This window comes from Phoca vitulina, unplaced genomic scaffold, assembly GCF_004348235.1.
Source record: "Phoca vitulina isolate PV1807 unplaced genomic scaffold, GSC_HSeal_1.0 scaffold8, whole genome shotgun sequence".
NCBI lineage: Eukaryota > Metazoa > Chordata > Mammalia > Carnivora > Phocidae > Phoca > Phoca vitulina.
The window spans coordinates 27027541-27041927 of NW_022589711.1; the positions used below are offsets into that span (position 1 = coordinate 27027541).

The 14387-nt window shown below is 37.4% G+C and overlaps 1 protein-coding gene across 1 annotated transcript in view; it reads left to right on the forward strand.

The window, feature by feature from the left end:
- ZPLD1 (zona pellucida like domain containing 1) overlaps positions 1–7577 on the forward strand; it is a 43274-nt gene extending 35697 nt beyond the window's left edge. Inside the window, exons 8-10 of the mRNA XM_032406209.1 lie at positions 1201–1309; positions 6945–6974; positions 7402–7577. Coding sequence (XP_032262100.1) covers positions 1201–1309; positions 6945–6974; positions 7402–7577 — 315 coding nt within the window. The remainder of the gene's footprint in view (positions 1–1200; positions 1310–6944; positions 6975–7401) is intronic.
- Positions 7578–14387: the final 6810 nt, after the last annotated feature.

Below are 14387 nucleotides of genomic sequence, written 5' to 3' on the forward strand. Positions count from 1 at the left end.
GAAAGGTTATCCAGTGTTAGGGACTAATTTCTATATAGAAAGTGAATATGCATCAGGCCAAACAGTTTGAAGTAGGGTTTATTTATTTATTCATGCAGTAGAGATCTATTGAATGCCTACTTTGTGCCAAGCATAATATTGGGAAAACAGACATGTGTGCATAAATTCTGAGCTCATTTAGCTGATCTTTGAGGACCATGAGACAGTCATGGAAGAAAATAAGACAAAAATGTTACGGTACAAATTCAGACACATGCATGGGTTGTTGTAAGAGGCAGTATTCACCATTGTGAGAGAGTGAGAACAGGGGAGATTGGGAGTTTGATGGAAGACATGAAACCCGGGGTGTGACTTTGAAGATGGATGAACCCCAAAGGGACAAAATCAAGAGTGTGAGAGAAACCCCATTCCAAAGGCTGACCAAATTCACAGACACATAAGACAGAGTAACCAGGGAACTACCAGACCTTCAGTAAGGTTATGGGACAGAGTAGAGGATGATTGGAAAACCTAGGGAGGGGGTAGGGCCGGCTCTAGAAAGGTAGATTTGGGACTGATAGCCCAGGAATCCCTTGGATTACAAGTTAGAAGTTATAAAATAGGTGTGGATCTGAATTGCATACAGCCATCATATTAATCAGTTTCCTAGTGAATAAAAAAAGATATCTATTTCTGACAGTCCCCCTAAGGTCATATCAATATTATCCTGAGAAAAATGAAGGCACATTTTAAAATTTGAAATAGCTTTAATACGTTTTTATTTATGCTCAAATTCATGCATTTCTTCACAACAATTGATTACTTTAGTCCTAACTAGCTATATCAGATGGGGTTAAATGGCGAGTCCACATTACCGTGACTCTGCACTGACCAAAATTTCAGGAAAAGATTTATTAAAGTCTTGAGAGAAATAAAAGTAGAAAAGTTTGATAAACACAGCTCTTTTTCAGGAGAACCATTGAGCTATGTAAATTAATGAGGCAAAGCACAATTATAACGGGAGGAAATAAGAAATGTGGCCCAAGCCAGAATAAGAAACACTGTAGCAGTTATATGCAAAGTAATTAAATAAATGCACAGAAGTAAACGAATAAAATTAAACATGTGGTATGTCTTCCAAAAGAATCTGCTTTCCAAATGGCCATAAAGAACCAATTTTGTGCCGGTGTGGAATTTCATTTGTTTTCATTAACACCTCAGATTTGCGGCCACAAAGAAAGGAGAGATGTGGGGAGGAGGACCACTTGGAGCCCCCAGAGCACGTCTGGAAACGCCATCCTCTCTGCTGGTCCCATCATTACTCGGAGTGGTAGGAACATTCCTCCTTTTGTGTGTAGTAATAGATTGTTCCAAAATGGCTTATTACTTGGCTTCTAAGGAGAACTCAAAGTGGTTTCTAAACAGCACTAATTACCTGTGAAACAAGATAAACTGCTAAGCAACTTTAATTTCACAGTAGTTTCCTGTTTACTCAACTTTCAAAGGGCAATATTGTCTTTACAGTATTTCCCTTTTTGCACATGCACACACACACACACAAGTATACAAATATACCGTGCTGGACATGTTTCACTCTCCCTTTTTCCTGCCCTGCTCTCTGCCTCTGAAGACTGGCCTGTGTGAACTGCCCCCTTCCACTGCTTTGCCATCCATCGTTTGGTTGGGTTTGGCCAGTAGGTGGTGCTATCAGAGGATGGAAAGTGAAGTTCACAGGGTTCCTCCCAGACAACTTTTCCCACAGAGCCAGAAACCTTCCCGTAGCCCAGGGAACTTGACTTTCTCTGTGAATTCCCTATATCTTTATAAATAGTCCTATTAAACTTTTCTTAAAATGCCCAGTTTGAGTACCATTTGTTTCTTCTCAGGATCCTGGATATTACATACCCCTTCCAGTCATGGTCATGAATCTAGTAGACACGACTGCTTATACACATATATTCTCGTATATACAAATATTTGTGCATGCATGTACATGTGCACACACTCTCCAAAGGGATACTGCTTTATATCGGTGTGAACCCGGAGACATTCAGAATCAACTGGGTACAACAGACAGGCAGGGTAAACAACACAAAGTTAAGTCAGAAAAACTGGTTCTAGCTCTAGCTTTTGTCTAAACAAGCTACATGACATGGGGTTTTATGTCACCTCTCTGGGCAAATATTTCTTCATTTTTAAAACGAGGGGTTTGAAGAAGTTGCCTTTCAGATTCTTACTCTATAGACTAAATTTGTCTTAAAAAAAGCAGAATAGATTATCCTTACTTTTTCTCCCATGCGTCCTGTTAAAGTTTTGCCTGAAATAGGTAATGAAGCAAAGAATGGTTTTGGCCTAAAAAGTTCAGACAAATGCTTGAATTATTCACTCCTCCGTGTTTGTGTAGACATAGCATTATTTAAAAACAAGTTAAAGTGTTTTTAAAAATAATGCAGAAATTTATTAAATATGAAGTTTCCAACTTCGTCTGCACTCCCTGAGGTTTGGTATGTGTTTTGAATGGTTTGAAAATGACCGATTTTTGGGTTGTGAAAGGCCCAATTCTTATCTCTGTCTGGCTGTCAGAAATAGCTCATAGAATTACACTGCATGGAAACTCAACTCTGGTTGCCAATAATTAGGAATGCTTTTGGATAGGCACAATAAAAAATATTTTTATTTCTATGGAGCATATCTAGAGTCAGTTTTATATAAGAGAAAAAAAACCCTTGAAAGTGGCATCTCTGCCCATGTTGAGTAGGTGGCTTTTCCTCCTTATTAACCTCCTTGCTTCCTTCTTACCTGGGCCAAATCAAATTTAGATATTACACATTTTAATTAATTTGTTAGTGTAAGATAAGTCTTTACAAAGACCAACATTTTTAAGATCACCAAATCCCAGTAAAGATTAACCAAGTAGAAGTTTCTAATTCTACCATAGCCAACCAGCCGTGCAGGTTTGTAGGTTTCACCTACACCATATTCACTTGCCCCAGATATCTGTGCTCAAACCTCAAACAGCTAATGCCTTGAGCACAATGCCTCTGATGTGATGCCTGAATTTCTTCCTTTCCAATTTCAATCCATTTTCACCTCAAGGATAACATTCATTTTCCAACACAGTAGTGTTGTCTTAGTAACCTCAGTCTCCTCACCGGCAAAGCCCCCAAAGAATCATGTTCAAACCTTCCAGATGCCCTTCATTCCTCTCTTACTCTCTGCGGATTTATTTTTTATAATTTTGATAAATAGCCATATGATGGTGCTCATTTCTGGGTAATCATGGTGACCTCACTGTGTAGAGGACCATGTATAACAATGTTTACATTATGATACTCTAGTATCATAATTTAAAAATTATTATTTTAAATTCTATATAAATATAGAACTCAGAAATCAAGCCATATCCAGCCACAGGAAAATCCTATGTAAACATAGCTTAATGACCAGGGCTACTTTTTTTTCCTCAGTTTCACTTTATTTTTACCTTAGGTCAGCTAGAATTTATCTCTCCAGGTCCTGTGGCTGATTTTATATAGACAAGTCCAATTTCAGGCTTGATTTGCTCTCTTCAAAGCTCTCTGGTACTTGGAATTTTTGCTCTGTTTACTCATTGAACCGCTCCTTCCCCCTTAGACATCCAACTTAGGTCAAGTTTAATAAGTCATAAGATCAGTACTTTTATTTTGTTTTAATGAAGTCAAAGACATTCTGGTTATTTTACCCAACATTGTAAACCCTTTTGTTGGTCGATTTAGGAAAATATTCACATCTTCAAAGTTTCAAATCCTCAAAACTCCTGAAGTGTTCTTATTTTACACCCCCCACATGGTAAAACTATTCAGTAGGGAAATGCTTATCATGGGGTACAATTCTGGAAATTCACAATTGTAAGTACTGGAAAGCAATAGTACCTAATTGTTTTATTACATAAATTCCAATGGAGAAGTCCAAGCCAAGCTATTCAACTCATGTCATTGAGTTTTATGGGGAGTTAATAATTCATTCAAACCTCCGCATGAGACAGGCACTCTGCTAGGAACTGGGAATACACTAGAGAACAGGCCATAGTCTTTGCTCTCAGGAATCTTAGTGTTCAAAAGTAGACCTGGATTATTAACAAACAACACAATGGAGGGTAAAAAGTTTGGAAATTCTCAGGGTGCCTGAGTGGGCTCAGTCAGTTGGACTTGTCTTGAATGGATTTCTCTGGTTATGATCTCAGGGTTGTGAGATCGAGCCCTGGGTCAGCTCTGTGCTGGGTGTGGAATCTGCTTAAGATACTCTCTCTCTTGGGCGCTAGGGTGACTTAGTTGGTTGAGCTTCCAACACTTGATTTTGGCTCAGGTCACGATCTTATGGTCCTGGGATCAAGCCCCGAATCAGACTCTGCAGTCAGTGGAGAGTCTGCTTGATGATTATCTCTCTCGCCCTCTGCCCCTCCCCCTGCTCTCTCTCTCAAAACAAATAAATCTTTAAAAAAAATTCTCTCTCTCCCTGCCCCTCAGCCCCTTCTCCCTTCCTCTCTCTAAAAAAAAAAAAAAAAAAAAAAAAAATTGGAAGTTCTGAATTTGAAATATGTGGTTCATTTTACTATATAGGTAGGTAATTGAAGATTAAAAAATAGTCCGCTGGTGCTAAGAAAGGAAAAATATTTATTCTGTACATATCTTTGCACTAATGTTTACTTTTTCCATTTCTACTACTTATATGAGAGAAAAGCAGAGAAAAAGAATTTATCTGCTCCTTCTGGCTTTCCAACAGCCATGGTATTGCTCCTATCACTTTCCTCCTATGGGTCCTCAGCTAGCTGCATGGTTTTTGAAGAGCCCACCAAGTTTAGTATTCCAACCTGTTCTAATTCCAGAAGGTTTCTTTTAGCATATATGTACATGGTAAGACCAAGTGTGTGTAAGAGAAAAAAAAACAGAGTGTGTGGTGAAAAAGTCTCCTAGAAAATGTCTACCTCCCCGTTCGGTCTAGACCAAATTGCAGGATACTAGAAATTGAAGGAAACCGGAAATAGCAACTAGATAAAGTGATTCTCTCTACCTTTATCCACTATCAAATGCAATTCCAAATAGTATTCAAATAGTACATGCTTTGATTTTAGCCCCCTGCCAGAGGTAGGACGCTCGCAGTTTTTCAGAGTCCTAGAACCTGTGGCTGGTATGGCTCATTTGACAGTTTGTCTCATGTGAAAATTTTGTCCATAGCCCCGTCATCGTGAGTGACACCTGGAGCAGTGTTTTTACACGAGTGTTGGTGGTAATGTGGGAGAGGAGGGAATATTCTGACTTCTTTAATTAACTTCAGGATGCAGAAAGTAGTGCGGGCAGCCAGCCCTAGCACTTTCACCTAATTTGGGACATGTAGGAGGAAGGAGCTTTCTAGTCTTAAAAATAAATAAATAAACAAACAAACAAATAAGTAAATAAAAGCAAATAAGTGTGATTTGTAAACAAAGAATAACTTTGAAAAAGGAATTTTAGAGCATTATATATTCTCTTCCATGTTCCAGTGAGGCAGCTTATCTTGGGAATCCTTTGGAAGAATTGATCACAGTTCATTCATTCCATCCATTTCTATGAGAAACAAGTGTCTTTATAAAATAGTGTTGGTTGGACGTTAGGGTTTTCCTAAGGGTGTCCTATAATGAAAATTTGTGCTTTTTTTTTTTCTTTTTGTCCTATAGTGATGCACTACACCATTCTAAAGAATACTATAAATAAGCACTCTATTAATTTGGAGCATTGTACTTCAGGCTCAAACAGCAGAATCATCATTTCTGCTGAGACTCATATGTCTTAAAAGAAATGGCATCAGATGGCTTATAAATATCACACCAGGTTCTCCCAATCAGTTGTTTCAAATACTAATCCTGGGGTTTCATAGCTTGATATATTCATCTTTAAAAATATTTTCCACACTTGGCTAGTTTATATTATTTTAGAAAAAGGAGTTTGAAACTGAACTTTTATTTAAACATATGTTTACTTCATCATGGAGCCTGGGACAGATGGAAGTTTCTTCATCTGTAAAATGGGGGTAGCAATAATGGTGAAACCATATGGCTGTTACGAGGACAAAATGTAATGACATGAAGCAGCACTTTGTAAACTGTATGGCATTACACACATGTTAATTGTAATAATATTTATACTCCCAAATCAAACAGTCAACTGCACACGTTTTATAGTTCAGATAACGGACACTCAAAGACACATAGACACCTACATATTTAAGAACAAAAATGAAATCCACTAATTGTAGAAGAAGGGGTTAATGGCTATATGATTACCAAATGGGTTTAACACAAGTTGGGAAACCAGGTGAATGCATTCATTGCATCCATTATTATGTTTGCCAGGGATAAGTAAAAAATCAACAACTTTCATCTTTTACTTAACAGATGCAAAAACCCCTACAACTCAAGATTAGGAATCATGTTTTCCTTTCGTTTAGTTACTAAGTGTGAATTTATCTTTTTGGAAGTTAAAATGATGTTTTTGCAGATTATGATGGGCAAATTGGCAACACTTAAAATAGAACGGCACTAAATAATGAATACTTCTCTAAAACAAAATAACAAATGGCAGGTTATAGGCCTATAAAAAATGTAATAGCTGTTAACAATTACTGCTCCCACTAACCTGACTAAAGAGATAATGACAAAGCAAGGTTGGCAGGAAAGAATATCGTATAGTATATTTTGCGATTACATTTGTAGGCCCAGGGCACTGGCAGGGTGTGGGCTTGTGAAATGGATAGATAATAAAATCTGAGACACGTGGAACAGAAAATGGGAAAGGATAATGGGTTAGGAAGATTTTCATGATTCCTTTACCCATGGATCTTGAGGGTGAAGGGGAGGCCACATGTAGGTAAAAAGTAATCACAGAATTATAATAAACATAAGTAAATGTTTAGATTTACAATATCACTTTTCTTTTTCTTTTCTCTCCCAGATGAGACTCCAACCAACAATTCACAGCTTGGTAAGATAATGAACATATACTGAAAATAAAAGTATGATTTTTAAAAATTTTAAGTATTTTTGGATGATTAGTTGCAAAACTCTAAACAACTAAATATGATGAGTTCTGATTTTACAAGTTTGTTATATTTTACATAACAGTTCACTGAGGACTTCTGAACTCATATGTGACCTGTTGGTCAATTTTTATTGCATTTTATAGATGAATTTTTTTTTTTTTGTGGCAGCCCAGGGGATACCAGACTTCTAAACTGCATGATCCTTTGGTTATTGGATTGAATTATAGTCAAATAGATTATAGCATGAATCAATGTCATGCTGTTACTTTACAAGATACTAAAGACAGATGTTTTGCAGGTATAAATTGGGATAAGGTGAGATGAGTCTGATATTGGACCTTTCCACTGTGTGTATTTTATTGCTTGCAGGTTCTCCAAGTGAACCTCCTTTCCAACTGAATGCCGTCACCAGTGCACTGATATCAGGAATGGTCATTCTGGGAGTCATGAGCTTTTCCCTTCTCCTGTGCTCACTGGCCCTTCTACATAGGAAGGCACCCACCAGTTTGGTGTTGAATGGCATAAGAAACCCAGTCTTTGACTGACTGTAACAGGTCCCTCCTCTTGGGAAAAGGATTCACTGACCATACCATGGGTGACTGGTCAGTGTTTCATCCAAACTGAATGCCAGCCAGCATTTGATATTTGTAGGCTTGATAGATTTCAGTGTAGCTCGTTAGCATGATCATAGTGAAAGAATTGTGACGATATTGTTCTTGTCACTTATGTATGTGGTCAGCCCGATTTATATGGCACCAATGGGTATAATGACAATAAGCAAACAATATTCAGGACTTAGATCTTACAGGATCAGTCATATTTCATTTTATTTCAATTTTCTTTTGATTATTGGTTGTTATAGAGATAAAAGATGGGCATAGAAAAAATACATTTGTTACATTTTTCCCCCTAAACATTAAAACCCAGTGTGATGGCATTTAGATTTGTATATGTGGTCCTAAAATGAAAGTTACTCTTTTGTTTTATTCCAGATAATTCCAGCTTGGGGATATGTTTTAATTGGACTGGCCAATTTGGACACCTGAGATTTAATTACTTATTCTATGATCTGTGTTTTTGGCTGATTTCCATGTCTGATGACATTCATTAAAAAAAACAAAACAAACAACAAACTCTTGGGAAATGTATCTTAACCTGGAGCATCTACTTGTGTAGCAAACAGTAAAAATAGTCATTAACCTCTAACGGATACTAGGTGACCGTAGATCATTATTCATTTGGATAGAAATGGCTGTGATCAATTTTCTCCTGGTTCAAGGGAGAACATCAGCACATGTTGACTCTCCTCCCAGGTAAACAGCTCAGCTGCTTTTGCAGCTCTGCTTCCAGCAGGGAGGCAACTGTAAAGATCATTATTCTTCATTCAAGAGCCATTACATGGGAAAACAAACCATAGCTGTGGGAGAGGACAATGTCCCCACACATACACGTAGGGTTCCCATGGGGGTTTTTAACAACCTAGCTTCCCTTTTTCCCCCCCTATGACAAAGAGGAAGCAGGGTAAGTGTGTTTTGAAGAACATTGTTGGAGTCTCTATGAAAAAAATGTCCTTTTCCCACAAATTTGTGATGCTGGCTAAACAAAGAATCTGGAGGACCCCTACTCGTTCAGGTGTCTTCTTGAAAGTATCATGATTGCCATGGAATAAACAGTATTTTCCTATGTAGTAAACTGTAGGAAGTATGTGGTCCTTTATCAGTTTTGCAAAAAATTTTTAAAAGCCAAGTTTTAAGCAACCTATGTTCTTACAAAAAAAAAAAAATCAACCTTCCCTTTTTTCAGCCTATGTACACAACTGAATAGAACAATTCAGAGACAAACATCAAAACCTAGAATGTGTGGCTACTTGAAGTGCTATGTTACCTGTAACCACTGCTGTAGAGACTAATTTCTATTCAACATTTGTGACCCATTATTCAGAACTTAATTTACTATACTATATGCAAATCACTATGCAATTTTAAATTTGTTTCAAATGAAGTAGCTATGCTCTGAAATTAATAATTAAATCAATCATCAAATCAAAAAGCACCTTTTCTCCAATTTGCCTGAACAGATCAGAAGAAAGTGTTTATATTATAATCATTAGCTATATGATTCCCTCAACTTTCTCTTTCAAGGTTTAGATACAGTCAAAGTGAAATGGGATCTGGAAAGTCTTTGGATAATTTATCCAATATTTAAAAAGTCTAAGACTTAAAAAGCCAAACTCCTCTTCCGTGTGTTACTTCAAAATCCCTTTGAAGTGACCATTCTGAACTTTATCTGTATTAAAAATTTATTTTCTACTTTAAAGGGAAAAATCTTACAGAAAAAAAAAGTATGGACCATGGATGCGACTTATGTGACCTTATATGTACATGGATAGTGTTAAAATAGTCTAGTAAATCTATTTCAGATCCTTTAAGTGAATTCCCATTAATCTGAGGATTAAGTCCTGTGAATAGGACTTTATCACTGAAACCAGTTGGTCAGTTTGATTTTGTGCTTTGGGGATGGCGACTGTTTCAGGTGTTGACCTTTTACATTCTATATACCACTTTTTACAAACTGAATAATGGACACATTATTTTGCAAGCAACTTACATCTCACATTATTTTTTTGCCACCCTGTCACCATAAATGGGAGAATCAGAGCTATAATGAGACAAACCAGTTTTGTTTTATATAGCTTTGTTCTTCTCAACCTGCAATTATATGTAATATTTAGTTGCACTGAATATTTTGGTTACTATAGTGTAAAAGCCTTACAAAATATGTGCAAATGTTCCTTCAGTTTTAATACCTCAAACTGTTTTTTGTTTTTTGTTTTTTGTACTTCAGGGGTAAGGTCTGATGACATGTAAAAGATGATTGTTTAATAAAATAATTACAAATGAATATCTTTAAAATAGTCACCTGTTTTTTTTAAAGGGATTTCTCTTTCCTACTCTCAACATTCTCTTCCTATTTTCACAGACTTTAAGAAAGATTGAACTTAAAATAAGCTACCTAATGCAACAGGGTAGGGCAGTGATCTCTGAAGCTAGATGAAGTTTGTTCTCTCCATATTGAGCTTCCTGGTTACGGCTCTGTGTCAGGAGACATATTCAGATCAGCTGACAGTAAAGAAGTGTACTTTACCTTGAGTTTGAGCACTGACTAACACTGAGCCTATAATTTTTAAAACTTTGAGGGGAAAGTCAGAACTGGAAAGACAAGGAGCTCAGCCTCTGCCTAGAGTTTCACAGGCTCTCATGACAGTTCCCAGGGTCCGGCTGTCGTCCCTTGTTTTGGGAAGTGACACAGAGTTGAGGAAAAAAGCGTTTCCTGACTCAGGAAGAATCTAATCTTACAGAAATGACTACTCTCTGGATCTTCAAGTGCTGGCATTTAGCTTTGGGAGCATCACAGAAATGATGGTTCAGGACGGGACATTGTCAGCTGTGGAAAATGTAAGGTAGTAAACTTCTAGAGGTGAGAAAAGAGCAGGAGAAGAAGTCCATGGGAGACACTTGTTTGTGAACACACATGAGGTATAATTTGAAGGATTTCCAGAACACTTGGAGAGTATTATAACAGGATGGAGAGACTTCTATTATGACTTTGGAGGCTATTAAGCTAGTACACGTTGGCTTTCATTCCATATTTATAAGGGAAAAAGCAAGTCGATCACAGATCAATTGCTTTTGAGAATGAGGTTCCTCAATTATTTACAAGTGGGGAGACATTTAATATAAAACAATCCAAATTTGTAATTTAGAAAAAAAGGTAGGTAGTAAACAAAACAAATGCCAGGACTACCTGTTGCATTAGTCAGGGTTCTCCAGGAAAAAAGAACTAATGGGATATATGTACTGTATATAAAGAGATTTATTTTAGGGAAATAGTTTACATAATTATGGAGGCTGACAAGTCTCAAGATCTGCAGTCAGCAAGGCCCAGAGAGCTGGTGGTGTAGTTCTAGCCTGGATCCAAAGGTCTGAGAACCAGGAGAGCTGATGGTGTATTTCCAGTCTGAAAGTTAGCATCTTAAGACCCAAAAAGAGCTATTATTTCCATTCAGTTTCAAAGACAGGAATAAACCAGTGTCCCAGCTTGAAAGTCCTGTGGAAACAATTCTCTCCTAGTCACAGGACGTTCAGCCTTTTTGTTCTATCCAGACTTTCAAATGACTAAATGAGGCCACCCACATCAGGGAGGGCAATCTGCTTTACTCATTTATTCAAATGTTAGTTTCATCCAGAAACACCTCACAGACACACCCAGAATAATGTTTGACCAAATGTCTGGTGACCTGTGATCTAGTCAAGTTGATACAAAATAAACATCACAGCTGGTAAACTTGAAAACCCACCATCCGTATGTCTGGCACTTCTGAAAATCAAAAGTCCTAATCAATCTAGTAACAGTAACAGAATGAATTAATAAAAATATTACAAAATTTGGCAGTCTGTGATTGCAATGATTTTGAAACACTAAATGTCTAAAGGTAGGGACTTATGAGCAGAGGGTCCTCTTTTATGTTAGCTAATAATATGGATCAAATAGAAAAAAGATAAGGCCACGAGTAGGTGGACAGTGATGAACTCCAAAGTCATGCCAAATTATCCTATAGCATCAGGAGAAACAAGGCAGAAGGAGGCTTGGCATTAAAGTATTGATGGGCCCACATTCCTCAGGGCTGGCCCTGGAGCATAGTGAGTGATGACATCAACAGTGACAATAGGCCAGAGCAGTAAAGAACATAAAACAGGAAAGCACAGATATTGGGGGCAAATGTGGCAAAGGAAGTACTGGAGGCTAGGAGGAGAGGCACCTCCTTAGTGGGAATGAGTTCACTAGTGGGAGACAAAGGGAGAATCTCTGATAGCTGTTACTCATATTTCTCGTGATGGTGACCCATCTCCTTCAGAGGCTCAAAGGAAGTGGAAACTGGATAAACATGTCACCTTTTCATGTTTGTGAGAATATCTTGCCTGATTGTTTGTTGGTAAACAGCATCAGTCTCTACAAATTTGAATAACACAGGAGAACTGAAAAATAACCTTGGTTAATGCCACTTTTTGCTGAGAGAGCTGGGAGACAATTAGTTTGGGGCTTTCTGCTCACAGGTACTAGACATAAGATTTGGAAATCTCTGGTCAGTAAACTTCATTTGTAAAATGCTTCGTATTCTTGAAAAAGTGAGATCGAGAGCTCAGATTGTTATCTCCGCATAGTTCAAAGCTCCAGTTTCCTTTGCCTCAAGTATCTCGATATTTTCTGTTTTACTTAAATTGCTGACATAATTACCTCAATTTTCCCTTTCATTTTCCATGTTGAAAAGTGAAGTGCCATCATTATATGGAGGTTTAGTGCAAGTCAATGTGGCCCAAATTTTGAGGTTAGTTTTCATCAAGAGTAGAGCTCTATTAGCATTGCCCAAAGAGGAATCCATTACTGAATAGTCCTGCTAGTTTGGCTAATCAACTAACACTGGAAGATCCTAGGAGAGTTATGGTTTAACAATTTCATGCAACTTTGCCTCAAAGTTATACAGGTCCTTAAGCTAGTTCTCCTCTTGTATGTAGTTTGAACTTTTTCTTTTTTCCAGTGGTGAACAATTGACTAAAATGAAAAATTAATCAAGAAGAAATATAGTACTTTTTAGAAATTATTTATCACTTGGGAATTGGAAATGATTTGCTTTTTAAAAGGTATTGTTTTCCTAACATATATTTTGATGTTGCTAAAATGAGGTAGCAGAGAATAATGCACAGTTCCCACTGGGGAGAGAAAGGGGACCCGGGAATCTCTCTTAAATCCTGCAGAGATAAATCACCGTTTTTTTGGCATCACCCTCACTCTTGAAATACAAATTGGAACAAAGGTGATTCACTATCTCTCATCAAGAGATTTAATAAAACTTTAATGCTTTTTTTCCACTTTGTCACTGGATGTGTAATGAAAATTTCTCTCATTTTACACTCCACAATCCTTGATCTGTAGCCTTTATCCCATGATCCCAAATAGAGAAAGGTCCAAAAACAGAGGCAAAGGGCATCAGTAGTGTAAGGAAGTTTCCTGGGAGCTGCCACAGGACACTTTCATATTCCACTGGCCAGAACTTAGTCACATAGTCACACTACCAGCAAGGGTGTCTGGGAAATATACTGTGCGTGTCCATGTGCCCAGGGTTATCAGAGGATCTGACTTAAGCCTATATTACTCAAATAATGTCATCATTTACTCATGACCTTAGAATGGTAGATATATTGATTTATGTACAAGGATATTTATCACTGTATTATTTTTAATCAAAAAGTATTAGATGCCACTGAACTGTTCCCAAATGGAGAATTCTTAGATGTACTGTAGTACTTTTCTGGGAGATAAGAATATGTAGACCCTGAAAATCAGCTATAAAAAACCTTTACCAAATAAGAGTATGCTTGAATATGAAAAGAAAGAACACTGAACCGTATCCATAATATAAGCTCACACAGAAAAATGACAGGAAGGAAATTGATAGAAATGTTAACTATGGTCAGTAAGGAAAAGTAATTGGTTTTAATTTTAACCTTCTTATATGGCTCTCTAGCATGTTTCTTTTTTTGAGAAACTATCCAACTCATTTATTTTATTTATTTATTTTTAAAATTTTATTATGTTATGTTAGTCACCATACATCATTGGTTTTTGATGTGGTGATCCACGATCCATTATTTTCATATAACACCCAGTGCTCCATGCAGTACGTGCCCTCCTTAATACCCATCACCGGGCTAACCAATCCCCCCTCCCCTCTCCCCTCTAAAACCCTGTTTATTTCTCAGAGTCCATAGTATCTCATGGTTCATCTCTCCCTCCAATTCCTCCCCCCATTTTTCCCTTCCTTCTCCTAATGTCCTCCATGCTATTCCTTATGTTCCACAAATAAGTGAAACCATATGATAATTGACTTTCTCTGCTTGACTTATTTCACTTAGCATAATCTCCTCCAGTCCCATCCATGTTGATGTAGAAGTTGGGTATTCATTCTTTCTGATGGCTGAGTAATATTCCATTGTATATATGGACCACATCTTCTTTATCCATTCATCTGTTGAAGGGCATCTCGGCTCTTTCCACAGTTTGGCTATTGCGGACATTGCTGCTATGAACATTGGGGTGCATATGGCCCTTCTTTTCACTACATCTGTGTCTTTGGGGTAAATACCCAGGAGTGCAATTGCTGGGTCATAGGGTAGCTCTATTTTTAAATTTTTTAGGAACCTCCACACTGTTTTCCAAAGTAGCTGTACCAACTTACATTCCCACCAACAATGTAAGAGGGTTCCCCTTTCTCCACAACCTCTCCACCATTTGTTGTT